This window comes from Delphinus delphis, chromosome 3 (genome assembly GCF_949987515.2).
Source record: "Delphinus delphis chromosome 3, mDelDel1.2, whole genome shotgun sequence".
NCBI classification, from domain to species: Eukaryota; Metazoa; Chordata; class Mammalia; order Artiodactyla; family Delphinidae; genus Delphinus; species Delphinus delphis.
Genome location: NC_082685.1, coordinates 142,749,131 through 142,772,888, shown reverse-complemented (window position 1 = coordinate 142,772,888; position 23,758 = coordinate 142,749,131). Strand labels below are relative to the sequence as shown.

At 33.4% G+C, this 23,758-nt stretch overlaps 1 protein-coding gene across 5 annotated transcripts in view; it reads left to right on the top strand.

Annotated features, from left to right (window-relative positions):
* Positions 1-23,758, top strand: part of NIPBL (NIPBL cohesin loading factor) — a 191,663-nt gene that overhangs the window by 106,560 nt on the left and 61,345 nt on the right. For all 5 annotated transcript variants that reach the window (XM_060009584.1, XM_060009583.1, XM_060009581.1 and 2 more), the window contains 6 exons: positions 11,216-11,398; positions 15,772-15,966; positions 16,203-16,274; positions 16,371-16,460; positions 18,030-18,133; positions 21,709-21,795. In XM_060009584.1, coding sequence (XP_059865567.1) covers positions 11,216-11,398; positions 15,772-15,966; positions 16,203-16,274; positions 16,371-16,460; positions 18,030-18,133; positions 21,709-21,795 — 731 coding nt within the window. The remainder of the gene's footprint in view (positions 1-11,215; positions 11,399-15,771; positions 15,967-16,202; positions 16,275-16,370; positions 16,461-18,029; positions 18,134-21,708; positions 21,796-23,758) is intronic.

Genomic DNA, 23,758 nt, shown 5'->3' with positions numbered 1-23,758 from the left:
ATATAACATACCATCTGTTATTTGAGATCATGGCCTTTAAACTAAAAAGTTATCTAACAGCTCTAATAGTCAATAGTGTTTAAAATATAGTGCTCATTTGATTAGTTAATGATTGCAGTCATTATTAGAGGCAGTTATTTCACCTCAGTTACTATTGTAGTAAAATGTTGGTCACTAAAATTAGTTTTTGCCTTTTATGTAGCATTCATATTTTATGTAGTATTGGATTGTGTTTAGGACTCTAGGCTTCGTAAGTCTGAGAGAAAGTACTGTTTCTGAGAGTGAATTTTTGGCATAGTTTATGAATTCCTAAATTGAGAAATCCTCAGTAAAGTAGTTATGATTATAATATTCAAAATCCTTAATTATGCTACAGTAGAAATTTACTTTGGCTCATTTGAACAATATATAAAATACTTTTCTAAAAAAATAAAACTTTTAGTTTCCGTAAAGACTTTATCATTAGTTATATCTTTAGGAAGTTTTTGGAGAGTATTTATTACAGAAGTTGGCATAATACACACTTGACTTGTGATTTTAGAGCAATACTTTGAAAAATTTTGTCCATGATTTCTATTTATAGAATTTCTCTGGTTCAGATATTACTCAGTAGATAATTGATATAACTATTGATTTAAAGAGATTCATTAAGTAGAATTTTTTCATAAAAATTAAATGTATTGAAGTTTGCTAGCAGTGTTCTCTTTCCTTCCCATTCATTATCTCAGGCCAGCTAAGGTCATAGCTTCTATAAGGTTTTCTTATCTGTAGAAATAGATATATGGTTGAAGGGTGAGAGAAAACAAATGATTAATTCTAAGAGAACCCTCTACTGTTTATGAAGAAATACACATTACTCCAACATACTGAATTCTCTCATTCTAAAAAATGTTTTTGAAACCCACCCCTACAAGAGCGTGGTACAGATATTAAGATAATGAATAGCTACTTGATAACTGTAACATTGTATGTATATCATAGTATTATATTAAATAGTTAATATATTTTAATATTATTGTATATAGTATAATACAGTATGTTATAATACATATTATAATGTATTATAGTATATCAAGTAGGTATTCATTATCTTAATATCTGTATCAAGTTCTCGTATGGGGAGGTTTTCAGTAGTTTTTTTAAAAATTCAGTATGTTAGAGTAATATATATTAGAGTTAACAGTATATGCTGTACTATACTATGATATAATATGATACAATATAATATGAATTTTTAAATATGGATCCTCTTCTGCACCTACAAAAAAATAGCATTCTTTGACTACTGACATGCTAACTTTTGACAATTCCGTTAAGCCCATTATACATTGTAGTTCAAAGAGCACTGGAATCAGAGCCTTCAACAAATCATAGCCTTTCAAAGCTCTGATTCAGAGTTCATTCACTTTTAAAATAGAGGAACCAGTTTTTTTCCTACTTTGTGCAGTTATGAAGACCAAAGTGAATCTTATAGTCAGAGCTAAAATTTGTCTAGTTTTTTTATATAAAGAAATGTAGTCATCCCTTTTTTTTTTTTTTGCATTACACGGTGCTCTCACTGTTGTGGCCTCTCTCGTTGCGGAGCACAGGCTCTGGACGCACAGGCTCAGCGGCCATGGCTCACGGGCCCAGCCGCTCCGCGGCATGTGGGATCTTCCTGGACCGGGGCACGAACCCATGTCCCCTGCATCGGCAGGCGGACTCTCAAACACTGCACCACCAGGGAAGCCCCAGTTATCCCATTTTTAATTGAATTTATCTAATGAAGTAATTTTTTAAGATAAGTCTCACTTGTGTATACATACTTTATATTCAGTGTATATCTGAAAACATTGCTGCCATCATTTATTTCATTCCAGTTTTATTGAGATAAAATTAACGTTGTTAATTTTAACAACGTTATATATAACATTGTTTTAGTTTAAGGTATATAAAATATATAATAAACGTTGTTTTAGTTGAAGGTATATAAAATATATAAAAACGTTGTTTTAGTTTAAGGTATATAAAATAATGATTTGATATACAGTCATCTCTCGGTATCCACAGGGAGTTGGTTCCAGGACCCCTCACAGATGCTTTCAGGTCCCTATATAAAATGGTATCATACAGTCAACTCTTTGTATCCGCAGGTTCCCCATCCGCAGATATGAAGGGCTGACTATACGTATTTATTGTGAAATGATTACCACAGTAAGTTTAGTTAACATCCATCATCTCATGCTGTACATTGTATTCCCAGAACTTATTTATCTTATAACTGGAAGTTTTTACCTTTTGACTGCCTTTACCCATTTCATCCACCTCCTACAGATTGCAAAGATCAATCTGTTCTTTGCTTCTGTGAATTCTGTTTTTGTTAGATTCTACGTATAAGTGAGATCATACAGTATTTGTCTTTCTCTCTCTAACTTATTTATCTGTCTTAGCATAATGCCATCAGAGTCCACCCATGTTGTTGCAAATGGCAGGATTAACTTCTTTTTTTGGTTGAGTAATATCCCATTGTGTCTATATGCCACATTTTCTTTATTCACCCATCAATGAGCTAAACAACTTAGGTTTTTTTCCCATGTCTTGGCTATTACAAATACTGCTACAGTGAAAATGGAAGTGCAGATATCTTTGAGATAATGGTTCCATTTCCTTCAGATATATAACCAAAAGTAGAATTGCCCAATCATATGGTAGTTCTATTTTTAATTTTTTAAGGAACCTCCATACTGTTTTCCATAATAGCTGTACCCATTTACATTCCCACCAGCAGTACATAAGGGTTCCCTTTTGTCCACATTCTCATCAACACTTATCTGTTGTCATTTTCATAATAACCATTCTAACAGGTGTGAGGTGATATCTCATGGTTTTGATTTTCATTTCCCTCATGATTAGTGATATTGAGCACCTTTTCATATACTTGTTGGCCATCTGTATGTCTTCTTTGGAAAAATGTCTGTTCAGATCCTCTGCCCATTTTTTAATTGGATTGTTTGGTTACTTTACGTATTGAGTTGTATGAGTTCTTCATATGTTTTAGATATTAGCCCCTTATCAGACATTGGATTTGCAAATGTTTTCTCCTATTCAGTAGGTTGCCTTGTTTTGTTGATGGTTTCCTTTGCTATGCAAAAGCTTTTTAGTTTGATGTAGTCCCATTTGTTTATTTTTGCTTTTGTTGTCTTGCTTTTGGTAAAAATCATTGCCAGGACCAATGTCAAGGAGCTTACCGCCTGTTTTCTTCTAGGAATTTCATTGTTTTGGGTCTTACATTCAAGTCTTTAATCAATTTTGAGTTGATTTTTGTGTATGGTGTAAGATAGCTGTCCAGTTTCATTTTTTTGCATGTGGCTGTCCAGTTTTTCCAACACGATTTAATGAAGTGACTATCATTTTCCCATTGAATATTCTTGGTGCCTTTTTGGTAAATTAATTGACCATATGTGCATGAGTTTATTTCTGGACTCTCTGTTCTCTTCCATTGATCTATGTCTCTGTTTTTATGCCAACACCATACCACTGAAATTGCTGTATCTTTGTAATATAGTTTGAAATCAGTAAGTGTGGTGCCCCCAGCTTTGTTCTTCTTTCTCAAGATTGCTTTACTCTTTGTCTGTTTTGTGGTTCTACACAAATTTTAGGATTGTTTGTTCTATTTCTCTGAAAAATGCCATTGGAATTTTGATAGGGATTGCATTGCATTGAATCTGTAGATTGCTTTGGGTGGTATGGACTTTTTAACAATATTAATTCTTCCAGTCCATGAGGATGGAATATTTTTCCATTTATTTGTATCTTCTTCAGTTTCTTTCATCAACTATGCCTTACAGTTTTCAGTATACAGATCTTTCACCTCCTTGGTTAAGTTTATTCCTAGATGTTTTATTCTTTTTGATGAAGTTATAAATGAAATTATCTTAATTTCTCTTTCTGGAAGTTTGTTAGTGTATCAAAAAAGAACTGAATTTTGTATATTGAATTTGTATCCTGCAAATTTACTGAATTTGTTTATTAGTTCTATCAGTTGTGGTATAGTCTTTAGGGTTTTCTGTGTATAATAACATGTCATCTGCAAATAGTGACAGTTTTACTTCTTCCTTTCTGATTTGGATGCCTTTTATTTCTTTTTCTTGCCTAGTTGCTCTGTCTAGGACTTTCAGTACTATGTTGAATAAAAGTGGCAAGAGTGGCCATCCTTATCTTGTTCCTGATCTTAGAATGAAAACTTTCATCTTTTCACCATTGAGTGTAATGTTAGCTGTGGGCTTGTCATATGTGGCCTTTATAATGTTGATGTACATTCCCTCTGTACCCATTTTGTTGAGAGTTTTTATTGTGAATGGATGTTGAATTTTGTCAAATGTTTTTTTTTATGCATCTATTGAGATAATCATGATTTTTATCCTCACTTTGTTAACGTGGTGTATCATTGATTGATTTGTGGTTGTTGAACCTTCCTTGCATCCCTGCAATAAATCACATTTGATCATGGTATGTGATCTTTTTATTGCTAATATTTTGTTGAGGACTTCTGGATCTCTGTTCATCAGGGATATTGCCCTGTAATTTTTCTTTTCTTGTAGTGCCCTTGTCTGATTTTGGTATAGGGGAATGCTGGCTTTGTAAAATGAGCTTGGAGCTGTTTCCTCCTCTTCTATTTTTAGAAGAGTTTGAGAAGAATTGGTTATTAATTCTTCTTTAAATGTGTGGTAGAATTCACCAGGGAAGTCATATGTCCTGGGGTTTTCTTTGTTGGGAGGTTTTTGGGACCAGTCACCTAGTAATTGGTCTGTTCAGATTTTCTATATCTTCATGATTTAATCTTGGTAGATTATATGTTTGTAGGAATTTATTCATTCTTCTAGGTTGTCCAATTTGTTGGTGTATAATTGTTCGTAGTAGTCTCTTACAGTCCTTTGTATTTGTGTGGTATCAGTTGTAATGTCTCCCCTTTCATTTTTAATTTTATTTGAGTCTTTTTTTTTTTTCTTGGTAAGCATAGCTAAAAGCTTGTCTACTTTGTTTATCTTTTCAAAAATCCAAGTCTTACTTTCATTGATCTTTGCTATTCTCTTTTTAGTCTCATTTTTGTTTATTTCTGCCATGGTGTTTGTTATTTCCTTCCTTCTTCTACTAACTTTGGGCTTAGTTTATTCTTCTTTTTCTACTTTATTCTTCTTCTTCTACTTTATTCTTCTTTTTCTAGTTCCTTGAAGCAAGTTAGGTTGTGCTTCTGTCATTTCTTTTTCTCACTGTGTATATATATTAAGGAAAGGATCTTATGATCCCTGCTCCTAGTTTCTATATTAGGTAGTAGTAAATTGTCATTTACATAAAAAACTTCTAAAATAAAATGTTTCCTTTTGTAGTTCTTCCTCATGGTAATTTGACAACTGCACAATATCAAAACCATGATGCTTAAAACAAGAGTTTTCTTAAAATCTTTTCTTGTGCATTCTTCATTTGTAACAGTGTTCTTTCAGTTGCTTTAAACCAACTCCTTGGTATTTTGTCTTCATTAAATAAACCAATTTGCAGTGGCCTAAACTGTGCAGAATATACCTATATAGTGACTGCACTTGCAGGCTGGGTGGCACTTTGTTTCATATTGAATAAAGTATAACAGGATATAAATTGGGGGTAGGCAAACTTCTTGTGTAAAGGCCCAGATAGTAAAATATGTTAGGCTTTGTAGGCCACTTATCTCTAACATTGTAGTACGAAAGCAGGGATAGACAATATGTAAATGATTGTGTGTCAGTGTATTCTAATGAAACTTTATATACAAAAACAGGTGATGGGGCAAATTTGACTCACAGGCTTTAGTTTGCTGAACATAATATAAATATAAAATTGAAATTTTATATAGGTGCATCTGATAACTAGATTCCTTATTCTGTAGCAAATGAGACTCAAAATTTGTATTTCACACTATCATTTGAGTATTAAAAAGACTGATCTAGATAGAGTTTTGAATTATTTTCCTATTTTTTATCCAATATTTATAAATGTAGTATGAAATTAGCCAAATATAATATTTTTGCCAGGATATTTAATATTTGTGAGCACTTAGTTTTATGTAGTAGAATTATATATGTTATTCGTATATTAATATATAATTGATATATTAAATATAAACATATAACAAGTGTATACAGGCTGAAATTACCTTTAAATATTTTATACTTGTTGCATGTCAATTATGAAATCTTCTCTCCCATCTTTTCATTTTGTGGATAACTTCTCTGTAATTGTCAATGTAGAACAACTAAGAACTGCTTTCAGGGTTTAAAAAAGAATTTTCAATTGGAAAAATTTCTTGAAAAATCTCATAAATTTATTCTAATGATTACACTAATCATTCAATAAATATTTATGGCCATCTTCAACATCCCATGCGTTCTGCTAGATGATGCAAACTGGAACACAAGTCTGTGACTTTATCAAGCTTATGATCTCATGGAGAATATGGGTAACTAAAGATACAGTGACAGTGTAATATTCTTAAGAAAAAGGTGTATATGAATCCAGAGGAATAAGGAATCACATGTGTTTTTAGCACAAGGGCAGAAGGAAAAAGCACTACAAGTTTAGAGAAGTTAAACATTTGGCTAATTTAGAGTACAATGTGGCAGAAGTAAGGTAAGAGTAGATTAGTTAAAATTAAACATTGTTTTACAGCCATTAGTAGTAAAAACATAATCAGGAAATATGCCATTCCTAGTGTTGTTAGAAAATGTTTTTCTAGCATATTATAAAATAAATGTTGCTAAAATTCCCTACGTATTCAACCTAATTTAATAGTAGTTAATTGAATAGCTAATAAACATAGTTTAATACTTGATCAAATTGATTAAAATATTTAAATAACAGATGTCAACAGTGAATTTTGTTGTCCTTGATTTCATATTTTCTGGTTTCTTCGTGATCTTAAACATGTTAAATAGTTAATATTATTTTGAGCTAAATATTCCTTTCTAAAGTTTGGCATGATAAGTATATAATAGTAACATTACCACTTTTCAAAAATGGTTAAATTCATGGCATCTACTTACTTTTTTCCCGAGACATATTGAATATCTTTTAGAAGATTTCCTTTCTAATGTCTTTCCCCTTCCAGTCCATCCCACAAATTACTGCTAGAGTAACATTTCTAAAGTACATTCTGATTCTGTCCCTCCTCAAAAAGACTGTAACATCTAAACCCTACCTACTTTCATGGGCTTACCTACTTTTTCTCCCTATTGAATATCATGCTCTGTCCAGAGCAGACAGAGCTGGAATGCTGTAAAAGGGCTACCAGTTCCTAGTGCTTGTCCCCTGTTCTCCATCCTCTACCTCAGTCCACCTCATCTCTGTTGAAAACCCACTGTGTTCATGAAATACCTCCTAATCCCTCACAAATAATCATTGACCTTTTTCTTGTTTCCATAAAATATAACTTTTATTTCTTTAGGAAAATTCATCTCAAGTTGGTATAATATTAGCATTCATTTCCTTCAACTCCTGTTACAAATATCTTTTACAAAGGTGCAATGTAGTATACCTATCATTTTGCATTCTGTTTTCTTTACATTTACTATCTCTGTACTAACATTGTTCATAATTATACTTAATATGATTTACTCTTCCACTGTGTTCCCCTGTTGTTGGACATTTTGATATTACAATAGATGAAACTGATCTAAACATCTTTCTTCATAGAACCTTTTGTTATACAATTTCCTTGGAATAAATTTCCAAGGATGGTATAAATGGGTTGAAGGATTTGAACACCATTTGCTGTGTGTTATATATTCTATCTACACTGTTAGCAGAATCTGAGTGTACACATTTCAGCAAATTGCAAGCAGACCTACAGAACTCAGAAGGAAAGCATAGATCATTTTATATCATTTCACACAGTCTTATGCATAGCAGTTAACTCCTAAAGGCATTGCCATGTAAAGCAAAGTGGAAAACTTGATCTTTTCAATGATGATCATGAGTCAAGAAACCTGTCTTGTTAAAAAAAGATGCATAAAGTGCTTTTTTAGAAAGGTTTACATAAAAAATAATTAAAAGAGTAATTTCTGAGTATCCAAGGTTTTATTGTAACAGGGCTTCAAAAGTGTAGTATTGGCAACTTTTATATCAGACTTAAAAATGTAGATAATTAAGTTCTCTGATACAAGGTAGTGAATATTCTATCAACATAAGGTAGTGAATATTCTATCAACTTAAGGTAGTGAATATTCTGTCAGCTTATAATGAGTAGAATCACTTTGATTTGAGTATATTATTTAAATTATAGTTTATTTTTCACTGAACCTGTAGTTTAAGAAACAATGGGCTGGGAATTCCCTGGCGGTCCTGTGGTTAGGGCTCCACGCTTCCGTTGCAGGGGGCATGGGTTCAATCCCTGGTCAGGGAACTAAAATCCCCCAAGCTGCCTGGCATGGCCAAAAAAAAAAGAAAAAAAGAAACATTGGGTAGATTAAGTTAGAAGGACCTTTTCAATTTGAATTGATTCCTGTTTTGAGAAACATGGCAACCATAAAGTTTGATTGTGACCTAAGACAAATAAGATGCATGTTGTGACCTAATATGCACATACAAACACATAATAACAACACCTACCTTTACTACAGGCATAACACTAACATCTTCTCTTTCATTTTAAACATATTGCTAGTCAACACCTACAAAACTGATTCCACAACTTGCTTATGGGTCACAATCTGCAACTTGAAAAATTGCTGGCTAAAACTTAAAGGGAGACTTGCCAGTTCTTAGGTTACAGCATTCTTTATATAGTGATTATATAATGATGATTTACATTAGTTTCAGGAGTATTTCTCAAAGACCGTCAGGAAGAGAATAGCTTCAAATTTGACCCTGATGACTGCTCCATAGCCACAAATGAATAACTAGTCTTTCTTTTTAAATTAAAAAAAAAAAAATAATCCTGAACAAGCTTCTAGCTAATGCTTAGGATTTCTGCCTCTTTACCAAAATTATGACAACTTTAAACATGATTATCTCATTATACATCATTTCTTTTTATCCTGAACCATCACAAAAAAACATACCTTTCAGTTATTTCTTGATCCTTTTCTTCTAGAGGGTGTAGTCTACCTGATCCCCTCTTTCCTTAAATTAAGACCTCCTCTTCAGGTCTTGATATTTTATCAAGTCAGCATATCTTTGTGAATGGAAATTTAAGCAGAACATAACAATTAGGTAAATCTGCTTCTTAAAAAAAAAATCTCATGGTGAACTAAAAGCCAAATACTTTGGGTTATCCATATTTATAGACTCCAAAAGGTTATGTTTCATGTAGTACAAAAAAGAATTTCCATTAAAAAAAATTTGGAACTGTCTTCATTTGTATAAAATATAGCAATTCTGAAATTATACAGGAAGTACATCTGTAAGTGAACATAAGTAATTGTGAACCAAAGAGTCAGAAATCATTTATTGACCATCTATATATACATACTTAATATTGTAGGTCATGTGGAAAGGGGAAGATACATACTAGAAGATATGATCCTTCCATCAAAAAACCACATATTTAGTTAGTTAGAGGTGCTCAGAGCATTAAGGACTTCTAAATGAGATGAAGAGTGTGTTTACCTTGGGGGGTTGAAGATCCAAAGCTAAAGTTGATTTTTTACCTCTAATAATATTCTAAAAAGTGGAGCTCACTGATAAGATACAGTTAAATTAAGAAAGACAGAACAAAGAAATGTAACATGATTTGAAAATGACACAGATAAGTTAAACTCAACATGAATATGTCACAATTCCAAGCAATGAAGTCTTTGGAATATTACTAGTCACGAATGTTACGTCTTTGTTGGGTAAAATTGTTGCTGTGGGTGTCCTTAGAAGAATAGAGGTTAACAGTTACTGAAATAACTCCATGATGTTGAATAAAAGTTTCATGATGAATAAAAAAAGGATTATTCTTCATTTGAGATTAATAATTTATGTTTCATATTCTTATATTATTAGTATTGTATATTCTTGAGGCTTTTAAATTGTCTTAATCAGTACCCATTTATTTTTGGAATTATTTATTTTTATTCTTTATTATCATTTGAATGTTATAGTCTTAATGTTGATTATAGTTACTAATACTTCCTGCTGTAAACCACTAAGGTACTCTTTGCTCCCAGTTCTTAAAATTTAGCAGGTAAGACATCATTTTTATACTTCCACTCAAAGATTTGCATGGTTAAGTTTAAATCGTCATCTTTAGGCATCAAGGACAAATTATCCTGAATAAATAACTTTTTCTAGTTCTGCTTTATTTTTAAGCTCTCAACAGGATGTTATGGATTTATTTCTTCATAGCAGCTGTTTGTGTGTTTGTGTATATGTGTGTAGGATTAAATAGTTAATATTATGTTAGTAGTTCTAATTATATTTTGTTGATATATGTTTATCCTGTCTTTACTCTTTCATGGAAAAATATGAATTTATTTCATAACAGGCTTGAATTTACTCTTTTCAGTTATTGACATTTATATATTAAAGTATTGTTTTCCATTTATCTTGCCTTTCATGTTCCTGTTATGTTCAGTTAAATGCATATTTTGGTTTATCTGTTTGAGGAAATTTTCCGTAACAGTAAAGGCATTACCGTGCCTCTCAAATAGACAGTGATGGGTAAAAGCATATAAAGCTCTTGTCACAGCCACGGCACAGGGCCACCAGGATGATAGCGGATGAGAAGCAAGTGTTAAGTAGAAGAGAATGAGGTGATAAGTGTCTTCCAACTCTTCTCATCTGTACTGATGGATAGCATTGCTTTCAAACTAACTGCTCCAGACCTCTATAAAACAAATTTGGGTGCTACCAAGAATGTGAGATGTACCCCCGACTACAAATACACCTGATAATGCAAGTGGATCTCTAGTTTCAGAAAGTTTTTAGTCAATGCAGACAAATGAAGGCACTAATTGTAGTAAAAATTGATGATATAACTACCCTCCGTTGCTATGATAATAAGTATGTATTTTAAAAGTTGCTATATGATGATATATGTATTAAAAGCTGCATTATCAGTTTAGGATTAAGACTGTTACAGTTGTAAATATGAACGTGTCTTATTAAAATACAAAAGTGACTTAGAAAACTTACATAAATATTAATATTTCATTGTGCTTAATTTAGTTAAAATTTCCCTTTTATCTTCAGATTTATATTTTTTCTTACCTTTTATTAATAGGTAGTATAGATCAATCAGTGTTAAAAGAATTACCCCCCGAACTCCTGGCAGAAATTGAATCCACCATGCCACTTTGTGAACGTGTGAAAATGAATAAACGCAAGCGTAGCACAGTTAATGAAAAACCAAAATATGCTGAAATCAGTTCAGATGAAGATAATGATAGTGAAGAAGCTTTTGAATGTAAGTATATAACTTTATTATTACTTTAGAATTAAAAAGCAGATTGATATGTTTGTTTCATTTATAATTTTGGGGGGTTAGCAAGAGTACCGTGATCATAATATAGTATAGCAAGTTTTTTTCTTTGTACTTAAAAATGTGTGAAAGATGAGATCAGTTGGCACCAAGAAAAAAATTTTTAATGAGTTATAATTAGTGTCAGATAACACAAGTATGCCTCTATATGCATTTAGCAAACATTTATTGAGCTCCTACTATCTGCTAGGCAGTGAGAATAAAAATATAACAAATAGGATGTGGCCCCTATCTTTGAAGAGCCTTCAGTCTAATGGGGGAAATATGTAAACAATTGTAGTACAGTGAGAAGAGTGCAATGATAATAGTAAATCCAGGGTGCTGTGGGAGCACATTGGATTGGCATCAAAATTATACTGGGGTTCAGAGAACGCTTACTGGAAGAGGTGACACTTGAGTTGAGTCTTGAAGGACACGTAGGAGATAGCCAGATGAAGAAATATTTTAAACCATACTATCACTAAATTATGAATGGATTAGCCACATTGCCAATTATCTGTGTGGTTTGGACCTGGCTTCTCCTTTTTGCCCAGCTGTGTCCTGGAATTCCTCCCTTGTTTCACTGTTTTCCAGAGCTGGCTTCTTCACTACACAGCTACCTCTCTACAACACTGTGATCACCTGTCTTTGCACTAGACTTGCTATACCTCGCCTGTCTTCCTACTGGTCCACTGAAAAAGTTCTTCTCTTTTATCCCTATCTTCCTTCTACTGGAGCAAGAGAATTGAGCCTAGCCAAGAGGGGTCAGCAACCTTGTTTGACTTAAACGGCATTCAGTGGAAACAGACTATGGGAGATCTTCACTTGTGTGCCAACTGACTTAGTCATTATGACCAAAAGAAGTGGGAAGACTACCAGTGTGTTCTACCTTTTCCACCTAGTGTCCGTAGATTGAGGTGTGACAAGCAAGGGCAGGAAGGACAGATGCATGCTGCCATTTTAAAATGTATATCGCTGATGGAAGCCCTTCACCTCCAGAGTTTTTAATCTATGTTCGTTTACTCTGATCTTCTCAAAATTGTGAGCTCTTGAGCTATGAGCAGTAGATTATGAATACTGAACAAGTCTGAACAAAGTTTTAAAATTGAAATAAAATATGGCAAAATTAATCTGACATTTAATTATATGTATAAGTGTTATAATTTGTATTATCATGAGATGTATTTACATGCAGTATATTTCAATGGCTAAAGCTAATATTTTTATTATAATCAAACATTTTGTTCATACGGGAACATATGATCTGGAAAGAGAGAAGAGTAAGGAGATCTGGTGTCCTAGAAACTCACTCCCCTTTGTATACATGCCTCTGCTTCACTTTCCTTCCTTTCCCCTGATACCTCACCCATTTCTAAAAGGAATAACTAAAAAGGAGTTCCTTAATTGCAGACTGATTTCAAATCACACTTCAACTCCAGTTAATTGAGAGTGGCTGCCTGCATTGCTAAGCTGATGAGAATTTTGTAGCTACCTCACAGTTAAGTAAAAAGGGTAGCATAATCAGAAAAGCCCACCAAATGTAAAATAGAGGAGAGAGCCACACATGCCTCATGTTTGTCCTCATTGCAACCTCTGTTCTTTGCTTTCTATGATGAGAGATATTGTCTCATCTTACGGGAGCACATAATTACATCTTAAAAGCCATGGATCTATGCCCCAAAATATTGAAAGCTAATATTAGTTAAGGAACCTTAGCTTCAGCCCCTGCTAGGAAAAAGGGAAGTTTCTCTGGGTTTTTCAAGAGACCTTAGAATATAGTTCCCTGGTTTGGGGGGGTTTATTTCTGTACAAGTAACTATAGAAAAGTTGACTCTGAGGCCACTGAAATGAGTGATGAAAGAAGCTGACATAAACAACCAAATAACCATTATACCACACCAAAAATAATGTAATAAAAATAGAGTACAATACAAAATGTAAAAATATTATGAGAACATAGTAGCAAGCATTATCCTGATTTGAGAGAGAGAGACCTTTTTGAAACAAAATTTTATTGCAATTTAATCAAACTGGTTTCCTAAAAATCTAAAACTACGGAAATAGTTTTGTTGAAAGATAGGGGGAACTATTGAGGGTTAACTTTGAAAGTTCGGCCACAAAGATTTGGATAGTCATAGCACAATTACAAAGTCTCTGGGTTGCTGGGGAAGGAGGAGGGGAGATAGAAGAAGCTAAAGAGACATACAGGTGAAATTTGGAAAGGGTTAGGGTGGAAAACACCTAAGTCATATTTTACATACCTCTCTGTTGAATTCTTCCCCTGCTTCTTCCAGGGTAACAAGACATATAGAGAATGAACAGACGAGTCATAATGAATTGGGATCCTGATAGAACCTTATTGCAGCATACAGTGTATCATAGAAGTTGTGTTTCTTTTTTTCCTTAATTTGCCATTCCTTTTTTTTCAAATTGCTTAGTTTAATGAATGTGAAAAAAAAATCTCCAAGACCTATAAAAATTACCACCGATACAGCATATTGTATGTACTTGCTAACCATAAGGTTTTTCAAGCATTTTCTACTCATAGAATTAAAGGATTGAAATAAATTTCTTATGAAATTAATTAAAATTCAAAAAGACTAACTAGGTCATATTTGAGGTCATAGAATACTACTTTCTGAACAAGTTTGCTTGTTAGTTGTTATTCCTCAAAGTAGGTATTTCGGTACTTGTTGAAAAAACGTTTAGTGAATGCTATACATAAACGACCTGTTTCTCTGACATATGCATACACACCTACTTTTATTAGTATATGAGACAACCCCTCACTAAGAGAATGTTCCAGGGCGCACTAATCATAAAAGGGGGGAAATCCTCCCTCTCCTTCATATATTTCATAGTCAAATTTTTGCCTAATTATGAAGAAAATCACTGAAGATTTAAATACATCCGTTTACATTCGTCCTCTTGCTATGCCAAACCTATGACCACAAAGAAGAGGAAACAAAATTATCTTTGCCATGCTGTCAGTAGATTCTTGAATAGGAATAACTAGGGCAGCATATAAAGGTAAGATTAGCCAAGGTATAGACATTGATTACCCACACAGAAGGACATCGGCATAAGCATAGAGTGCATGGGCCAAAGGTTGGCATCCTTAAATCTTAAGCCAAGTAGGGGACTAGGGACTCAAACAAGAGTTTTGTCTTAAATACTTGGGTATTTGTCATAGTTAAGGATTCAGAATAGAAGCGAGTCACAAGAAAGCAAGGGAGTCAGATTCAGATTAACAGACTAGAAAGTAATTCACTGTCAGCAACAAGTGGTCACTCCAACAACCAGTGTATGATCCCAAGATGTAGAACATATCAGTTCTCTATCCTGGTTTTAACGTGGTAGTGCTTATACTCTAGAGCAGGTATAGTAAATATTTTTCACTTGTATTCCCTCCAGTTCTCACTGGACAGGCATTTCTAATCAGTCTTTCTTGCTGAAATAGAGTGCTTTGTCTCAGGGCTCAGAATTATTCTCAACATTATGCTTTAGGCAGCTACTACCAGTTGATCAGAGTTGATGTGTCAGATGAGATCTGTTTGCCAGTTCTGCCTAGAGGCTCCTGTCAGTACTGATGATTTTAGCAGAATGCTTATACCTCTGGAAGAATGGGGAAGGGATTGAAGGTAACATACATAAATATGCTTACCTAGCATGCATAAGCTCACAAGTTGTCTCCTTGGGTTTAAGCAAGTATATTGTTGGAGAACTGAATTCAGTATGTGAGTATTTACAACTATACAGGTTTATTCTGTCTTTGTAGTTTGCAATGTTAGGTTATCAGAGTTTGTTGAATTTATAGCTGAGTTGTGGGCTTAACTTGGCTGTTAATTGACAGTATGCGTGGTTACCCACATTCTGTAACACTTTCTCAAAAGTTTACTTTTCCTCCAAACCCCACTCCCCATTAACAATCCAAATGCTTAAAGGTGTTTCTGGTTTTTATCCAAACTCTAGATAAAGTTTGTTTTATATGTCTTAATTAACCCTGAAGTTTAGATATTATCTTTACTGACTCACTGAATACCTCTTTGAAATGAGCACTGTGGTTTAATTCCCAGAACATTCCTATCTACATTTATTAGCAAACCCATTTCATGTAAAATTTTCTAAATCTAGATAAATGCTAAAATAAGTGATACCATTTCTGTACCACAATTTATATTTCTGCTTAAACAGAATGATTCAGAATTTCCTAGACCCCCACAATGAAGATTTTTTCTTCCATGTAATTCATTTTAAAGTACAAGTTTTAATAGTCTTTTAAATGAGGTAAATTATTTGTCATGGGGATTTGCTTCTAGCCTCTAGGAAACGACATAAAAAAGATGATGATAAAGCTTGGGAATATGAAGAGCGTGACAGAAGAAGCTCTGGGGATCATAGGAGAAGTGGCCATTCTCATGAAGGAAGAAGGAGTTCAGGTGGTCGTTATCGAAACCGAAGCCCGTCAGATTCTGACATGGAAGATTATTCTCCTCCTCCCAGCCTTAGTGAGGGTAATTCATCAGTGTCAACGGATTTCTTACATAAGCTGATTTTAAATTTAGGGCTTTAACTTTGAAGAATTTTTATACCTTTTTTATGGACTAATAACTAATTTTTAATCAAGACAAAAGTTTGGATTGGCAATGATTATTGTTAAAGTATTTAATGTTCAGGAAGAAAGTGAAACAAATACATATATTTTAAGTTGTAATTACTGCATTTCAGTATTTCTTTTTGTTCATTTCAGTTGCTAGAAAAATGAAGAAAAAAGAAAAACAGAAGAAGCGGAAAGCTTATGAACCAAAATTAACACCTGAAGGTAACATTTTAGTTTGTCTTTATTCATAGTCTTCGACTTCAGTTTTCTACTTGGAATGTGGATAATAAGTTTTGGATTTTTTTCCCTCTGTTCCAGAAATGATGGATTCTTCAACTTTTAAGAGATTCACAGCCTCAATAGAGAATATTTTGGATAATTTAGAAGATATGGATTTTACTGCATTTGGTAAAATCATTTTAAAATATATTTGTTTACCTCTAAATATAAACTGAATTTAAGATATATTTATTTACCTATGTGTTAAGCTTTCTGCCAGTTACTCTAGTGGATACAGAGTACAGAGGCATGGTCTGTGCTCTTAAGAAACTTGAAACCTAGCTGTGGAGTCAAGTCTAGTCTGTGTTATCAAGTAACTGAAAACTTTGGTATAAAAATCAAGTATTAAATTAGTTAAGTGTTGATAGTGTTTTTTTAAGAGTCCTGAGAGTGCAGCTACCGCAGTAGGTTAGAGTAATTAGTAAAGCCTTTATGCAGATGAAACTTGAATGGGCCCTAGATAAGACGGGTACTAATATGAGTAAAGATGTAGAAATAGGAACATATTTAATTTATTCTAAAAGCCAGTATTTATTAAATAATTGCTGTTTGTCAGTAGTATGTTAAGTGCAAGAGGTGCAGAGATAAATACCCCAACCTCTGGCTTTAAGTAATACAGAATCTAATATGGAAAACAAAATAGAAAAGCAATCAATACAGTAGGATTAATGTAATATTACATTTACGGTAATATGTAAAGGTCATATCTATAGATCTAAAGGTGTTAGGCTTATAAAAAAACACTGCTTACAGTGTTTAGAGCTACTCTCAACAATTTTATGCCACTTTCAGTAGATACAAACACTAATTTATACAACAGCTAGATGGCGTACAATAATTCTGATATTAGTACATCTATTTGAAAATGCATTAAAAGGTATATTACCCTTTATTTTAAAAGTATTTGTTTTTGTGACAGTTACTTGCCTAAGTATCATTAATGCATTTCCCCATTATTTGAAGTATCTATCTCATCATTTCTAAAACTTTACAATTCTGTGCTGGGAAACTGTCTTCCATGTCATTTAAGATCCCAACAGGAAGTCATATGGCACTCTCAAATTAGGATAATTTGAGAAGGAGTTATTTACAAAGAGACTGATTACAAAGATTGGGGCAGAATACAGCCAAAACCCAGACTTCGAACTTTTACCATCCTTACACCCAAAGGAACAAGGGTAAAGTGAAATCAACAGAACTCAGTCAATAGGAAAAGGAAAAAAAGTTGTAGAATAGGTTGCCGTGAAAAAAGAAGTAATCTTTTGGTCAGAGGACATAAGCAGCTTGAGCAGACCTTGCAAGGAAGGAGTCAGGGATATAAATACCCTGACCTCACTCTCCTCCTCTTTGATCTTCTGACAGGGCAACCCACTGGCTGAACCCAAACAGAAGCCAGAGGGCATGGGAGACTGTTGATGTAGTCCATACAGGTCAGCCTCCTGGGGCAGAGAGTTTGGTTGAGAAGGGTCATAAAGTAGTAAAGATAAGATATCTCATCTTCCCATCTTAGTCAGAGCTCTAATTTTAACCTCTGTCCCCTTTCATTCAGGGTTTGCTTGAGGTTTACAGAGGCGTCCTAGGATGTTATTTTAGTTTGTTTATATCTGTTTGTATATCCAGAAATTATTAAGAAATAAAGCTTACTATTTTGAGCTGTTTCTTTTACCTAAACTGTGTATGTTTGGATTGGTTTTTCAGGTGATGATGATGAAATTCCTCAGGAACTGCTGTTAGGAAAACATCAACTTAACGAACTTGGCAGTGAATCTGCTAAAATTAAAGCAATGGGTATAATGGATAAGGTATCTACTAAAGTAAAATTTATAACTTTACTTAATTGAAATTAAAGTTTTAAAGGTAAATTGCAAAGTTTACATAAAGTAATGATGAAAAGAAAATTCACGGTTGCCTTCTGAGAGTGTAACAGAATTATTATTTATTTTTTTAAAATATATTTATTTATTGTATTTATTTATTTTTGGCTGCATTGGGTCTTCCTTGTGGTGCACAGGCTTCTCATTGCACTGGCTTCTCTTGTTGAGGAGCGCGGGCTCTAGGCGCGTGGGCTTCAGTAGTTGTGGCTCTCGAGCTCTAGAGCGCAGGCTCAGTAGTTGTGGCACACAGCTTAGTTGCTCCACAGCATGTGGGATCTTCCCAGACCAGAGATCAAACCTGTGTCCCCTGCATTGGCAGGCAGATTCTTAACCACTGTGCCACCAGGGAAGTTCCCAGAATTATTTCATAGAAAAAAGAAAAAAAAAAAAAAAAAACAGGGCTTCCCTGGTGGCGCAGTGGTTGAGAATCCGCCTGCCGATGCAGGGGACACGGGTTCATGCCCCGGGTCCGGGAAGATCCCACATGCCGTGGAGCAGCTGGGTCCGTGACCCATGGCTGCTGAGCCTGTGTGTCCGGAGCCTGTGCTCCGCAACAGGAGAGGCCACAACAGTGAGAGGCCCGCGTACCACAAAAAAAAAAAAAAAAAAAAAAAACAACAAAGCTTGAATCCAAGAAATATTCTGCAATCATTCTAAAGAAAATCATTTTTGCATTGAAAGAGGCACAGTCCTGGATTTTTGTCACTGTTTGTTTTTTCATTGTCTCACATATTTAGATTATTTAAATGCAGAAATACACTAAATTTTTCTTTGACATTTCCTTTAGCCATTTACATTGGTGAAAGAGTAAAGCCACGGTTTTAACACATTAATTGTTGGGATTTTTTTTAGTTTATTTATTGAAGTATAGTTGATTTACAATGTGTTAATTTCTGCTGTACAGCAAAGTGATTCAGTTATACATCTATATATATTCTTTTTCAGATTCTTTTCCATTATAGTTTATCACAGGATATTGAATATAGTTCCGTGTGCTATATACCTTGTTGTTTATCCATCCTATATATAATAGTTTGCATCTGCTAATCCCAAACTCCCAGTCCTTCCCTTCCCCACTCCCCCACCCCCTTGGCAACCACAAGTCTGTTCTCTATGTCTGTTAACACATTAATTGTTAATAAGTACAGAACCTCATTGCTGTAGGCTTTATAATGACTTTCGTGAGTTGTCTTTCCTCTGAGCTCTCTGTTGCTGAGTAGTCTCATTACACTAATGGAATAGCAGAATATTTTTTCATTAATAATAACTTTAAACAATAGTGACAGCATCAAGGGCTAGCTTCCCATAATCTTTATGAGCTACCAGTCACCCCCTAAACCACTGCATGATTGCTATGCAAATATAATTTCAAGACAAATCCTCTCTCCTCATCTTCTAATCAGTCTCCTCTTATACACAATTATCTACTCTTAAGTCTTAAGTTTCTTAGTCTATAATGTAGAGATAATGATTTGTTCTCCAGGAATAGTAAAAGAATTAATAGAAGACTATATTTACCTGAAGAATTTATCCTCTCAACAAATTAAACTTATTTATTGAGTTTTAAAGTAGACTGGGAAATATTTTAATGTTTTTTTCCAAAGTTAAGATATAATCACTTACTCATTTTGTATTCATTTATATTAGTTTCAGGTGTACAAGGTAACAATTCAATATTTGTATGTATTGCAAAATGATACAACGGTAAATCTAGTTAACATCGTCACCACACATAGTTACAGATTTTTTCTTATGATGAGACCTTTAAGTTGTATTCTCTTAGCAACTTGCAAATATAAACTGCAGTATTATTACCTATAGTCACTGTGCTGTACATCATATTCCCAGGACGTACTTATCTCATAACTGGAAATTTGTACCTTTTGACCACCTTCACCAACTTCACCCACCCCCACTTCCCACCTTTAGCAACCACCAATGTGTTCTTTATATCTATGAATTCTTTTTTTTTAGATTCCACATATAGGTGAGATCATAATGGCATTTATCTTTCTCTGTCTGACTTCTCTTAGCATAATGCCATCAAGTTCCATCCATGTTGTTGCAAATGGCAAGATTTCCTTCTTTTTCATGGCTGAATACACACACACACAGACACACACACACACACAGACACACACACACCACATTTTCTTTATCCATTCATCTACCAGTGGAGTGGACACTTTGGTTGCTTCCATGTCTTAGCTATTGTAAATAATGCTCTACTGAACATGGGGGTGCATATAGCTTATGAATTAGTGTTTTTGTTTTCTTCAGATATGTACCCAGAAGTGGAATTGTTTGATTATATGGTAGTTCTATTTTTATTTTTTTGCGGAGCCTCCATACCGGTTTTCCATAGTGGCAGCACCAATTTACATTCCTACCAACAGTGCACAAAGGTTCCTTGAGTTTGGTTTTTAAAGCTATACAGACATATCACATAATTAACCAAGAATTAATGTACTATTAGTTCACATTGCTATTACTGTGTGCAATGAGGAATATGTTGATTTCTTTTGTATACAGGAATATGGCTTCAGTTTTCTGAAGTGCCAATGCCAATCTTAGGTTTTATTTCATAAGTTCTATAGTTACATGTAGCTAATATTTCTATTTCAAAAGGTGAATTTGCTGAATATTTTCAAAGCATGGACAGTTTACCAAAAGTCTCAGTAGTTTAATCTGTTGTGAAATTATCTAAAGCAATATTTGGAGGAAATTTTTTCTGTAAGCCAGCATACGAATAATCAAAATGTACTTAATGTCAGGTTATTTTGTTGATGCTCCCATTTGACTCTTCTGGCTGATTCCAGTAAGTGTCCTAGCTGCATGATAAGAGTCTAAAAGGAGACCTATTCAGTCAAGGGAATGAGTAACAGTTGCTTCCTCGCAGAACCTCTAAATCAACTATTAAGTTTTTAAATATAGGAAACATTATTTGTAAGAAATGAAACATATTTTAAAAATAAGAAAAATTTCTACCAAATAAAGCAGTGTTATCACATTTGTAACTTTTATCATTCTCAGATTCAGGCTTCTGTTATTCAAAATATTACCTGGGATTTTAAGACACCCGCTAAATAACATTGTAGTGGGGAAACCATGTTATAATTAATTCAACAGATGAAATGTTTAGAGAGTGTGTGTTTGTGCCTGTGTGTTCATATGCATGTTCAGTGTCAGTTTCTTGAGAGCAAGGGGCCAGACATCAGAACAAATTCAGTCTTAAGTAGCTATGTGGTAAGATTTGAGTTAGTAACATACATATGTGCCCATTCTGTGTTTGCTATCTGTCTTTCAAAAACAAGTAATTAAGTTCTCTACATAATCAGATTTTAGTAGAGGATCTAAGTAGGAAAGTTTTATGTTTCCACTCTTTAAGAGGGTGTTAATGCTGTATATTCCATTGGCCAAAGGGAATAATTGTACAGAATAGTTCTTGAATAATTTATTACATTTACCAATGATTGATGAAAGAATGTATGCTTCAATTTTAGCTTTCCACTGACAAAACTGTGAAAGTCCTAAATATCTTGGAGAAGAATATTCAAGATGGGTCAAAGCTCTCCACTTTGTTAAATCATGTAAGTTTAAGATCCATGTTGTTAATTTTACCCTTTCTATTGTTAAGATGTAACATTTTTCATATGGAACTTTGATTTATAGAGAAAATTCCAAATTTCATTAATTTGAGCTTGTTACCACATTTACTAGTTCACATTTAGCCTTGCAGTTAGAATTGGATTTTTAGCTGTTTAAAATTAATGTTACACATTATCAATTCACAGATTTGATATAAATAAGAATAGTAACAGATGTAAATTCATTCAATTCAAAAGACCATTCTTTAATCTTACATTATGCTCTTCCTTTTGTAAGTGGATGAGTGTTTAAAATGTCTTTTCATTTATAAAATGTTAGTAGGTAGTAATTCTTTTCCTTGAACTTCCCTGGAGAAATAAATAGTTGGAAACCTTATGGTGATTTCCTAATGTATCCTAAAATGTTAATCCTTATGTATTGTTTTTATATGTAGCTCAAATGGTTGTTGAAAGGATATTAAATAAATTAATTCATGTAACCTGCTTAACAATGTCTGGCACATTATAAGTTCTCAATAAATGTTAACTGCAACTGTCGTTACATTTTAGTGTGTTTTATCAAAAGCAGTGGCAATGTGGTATAATGATTTATGAACTGGGATCTACCTTCCTAGCATTATAGCAGACTTTCAAAATCATATGTGCATTTGAATTGATCTTGGTGTCTAACATTAATGAATTCAAACACTAATTCTTATTGGAATTTAATGTAAGAGATAAGGATCTGGGAATGTTTTGAGTTAATGAAATTTCTTTATTTTTAAATGACTGATTACAAAAGTAGTGTATTATAGAAAATTTTCAAAACACAAAAAACAGAAAGGTTCCATTTTCATCCAGGAGCAACCACTGTTAACAGTTTTGGTAGATAATACTTCCATTCTCATATGTACATATATACTATATGTATTTAGCACGTGCATTGGATTATATCTCGTGAGGGAAATGTTCTTGATATGTTTGCAGAAGCCACAGGAGTGCTAAGTGATCTACATGGAATTTAAAAATGTAGAGAAATAATGTCAGGTGGTATTTCTATGCTTTATTAAATATATCCATATTTTTCCAATGCCCTTATTAAATTAGTTTTTGAATCATAGAAACTAAGGGATTAGAGGACCTATAGTGGCAATATACTACATTTTTAGTCTACACGTTTTATTTAAAACACTTTGGCAAGAAATTGTGGTAAATATCAAGAATCTACAGTTCTGGAGAACTGGCTGAGTCAGTTTTAATGAAATTATTTTCATTCCTGAAAACCTTAGCACTATTTAGTGTGTTGCATTTAAGCCTTAATGTTTGATATGAGTGATGAGCCTCCTAAACTGACTCTTCGAAACAGCAATTTCAATATCAAAGAAAAGTTACTTTATTTTTTTAAGTAGGTATGTAAGTAGTAAAATGAAAGAGAGTTTTTAGGCATGAGTGATTTAGAAAGCCCTTCTGTGTTTTACAAATATTATATTTTATTTATTCCTTTTCCCAATGTTATAAGCTTTGAATAGCATGCATACACAAGTATTCCTAGAACATAAAGTTGATATTTCATAACTAAGGATGTGATAGAAGAATTTTCACTTTAAAAGTAAGATTTAAAGCACTTTTTCCCAATTGTAATGCAGGTTGCTGATGTGTAAATTAAAATATAGTCTGTCAGTTGTTGAATAATCTATTTTAGAAAATAAATTATGTTTTCAGTAGTCTACATAATCACCACTTTTTAGTCTCAGTTTCAAAAATACAGTATTGTTGAAAAACAGTTATTAGGAGTGATTTGAGTCGATAACATTTTACTACTTTTAAATAAGGGTCTATCCTTTGTTGTTAATTTTTATTTGCTCTCACAAGAGCAAGCAGAACTAAAAAGCTTTAATATTATCATAATGTTTTTAACCCCAAACACAAAATGATTTATGTATAATTATGATCTTTAACTAAAATC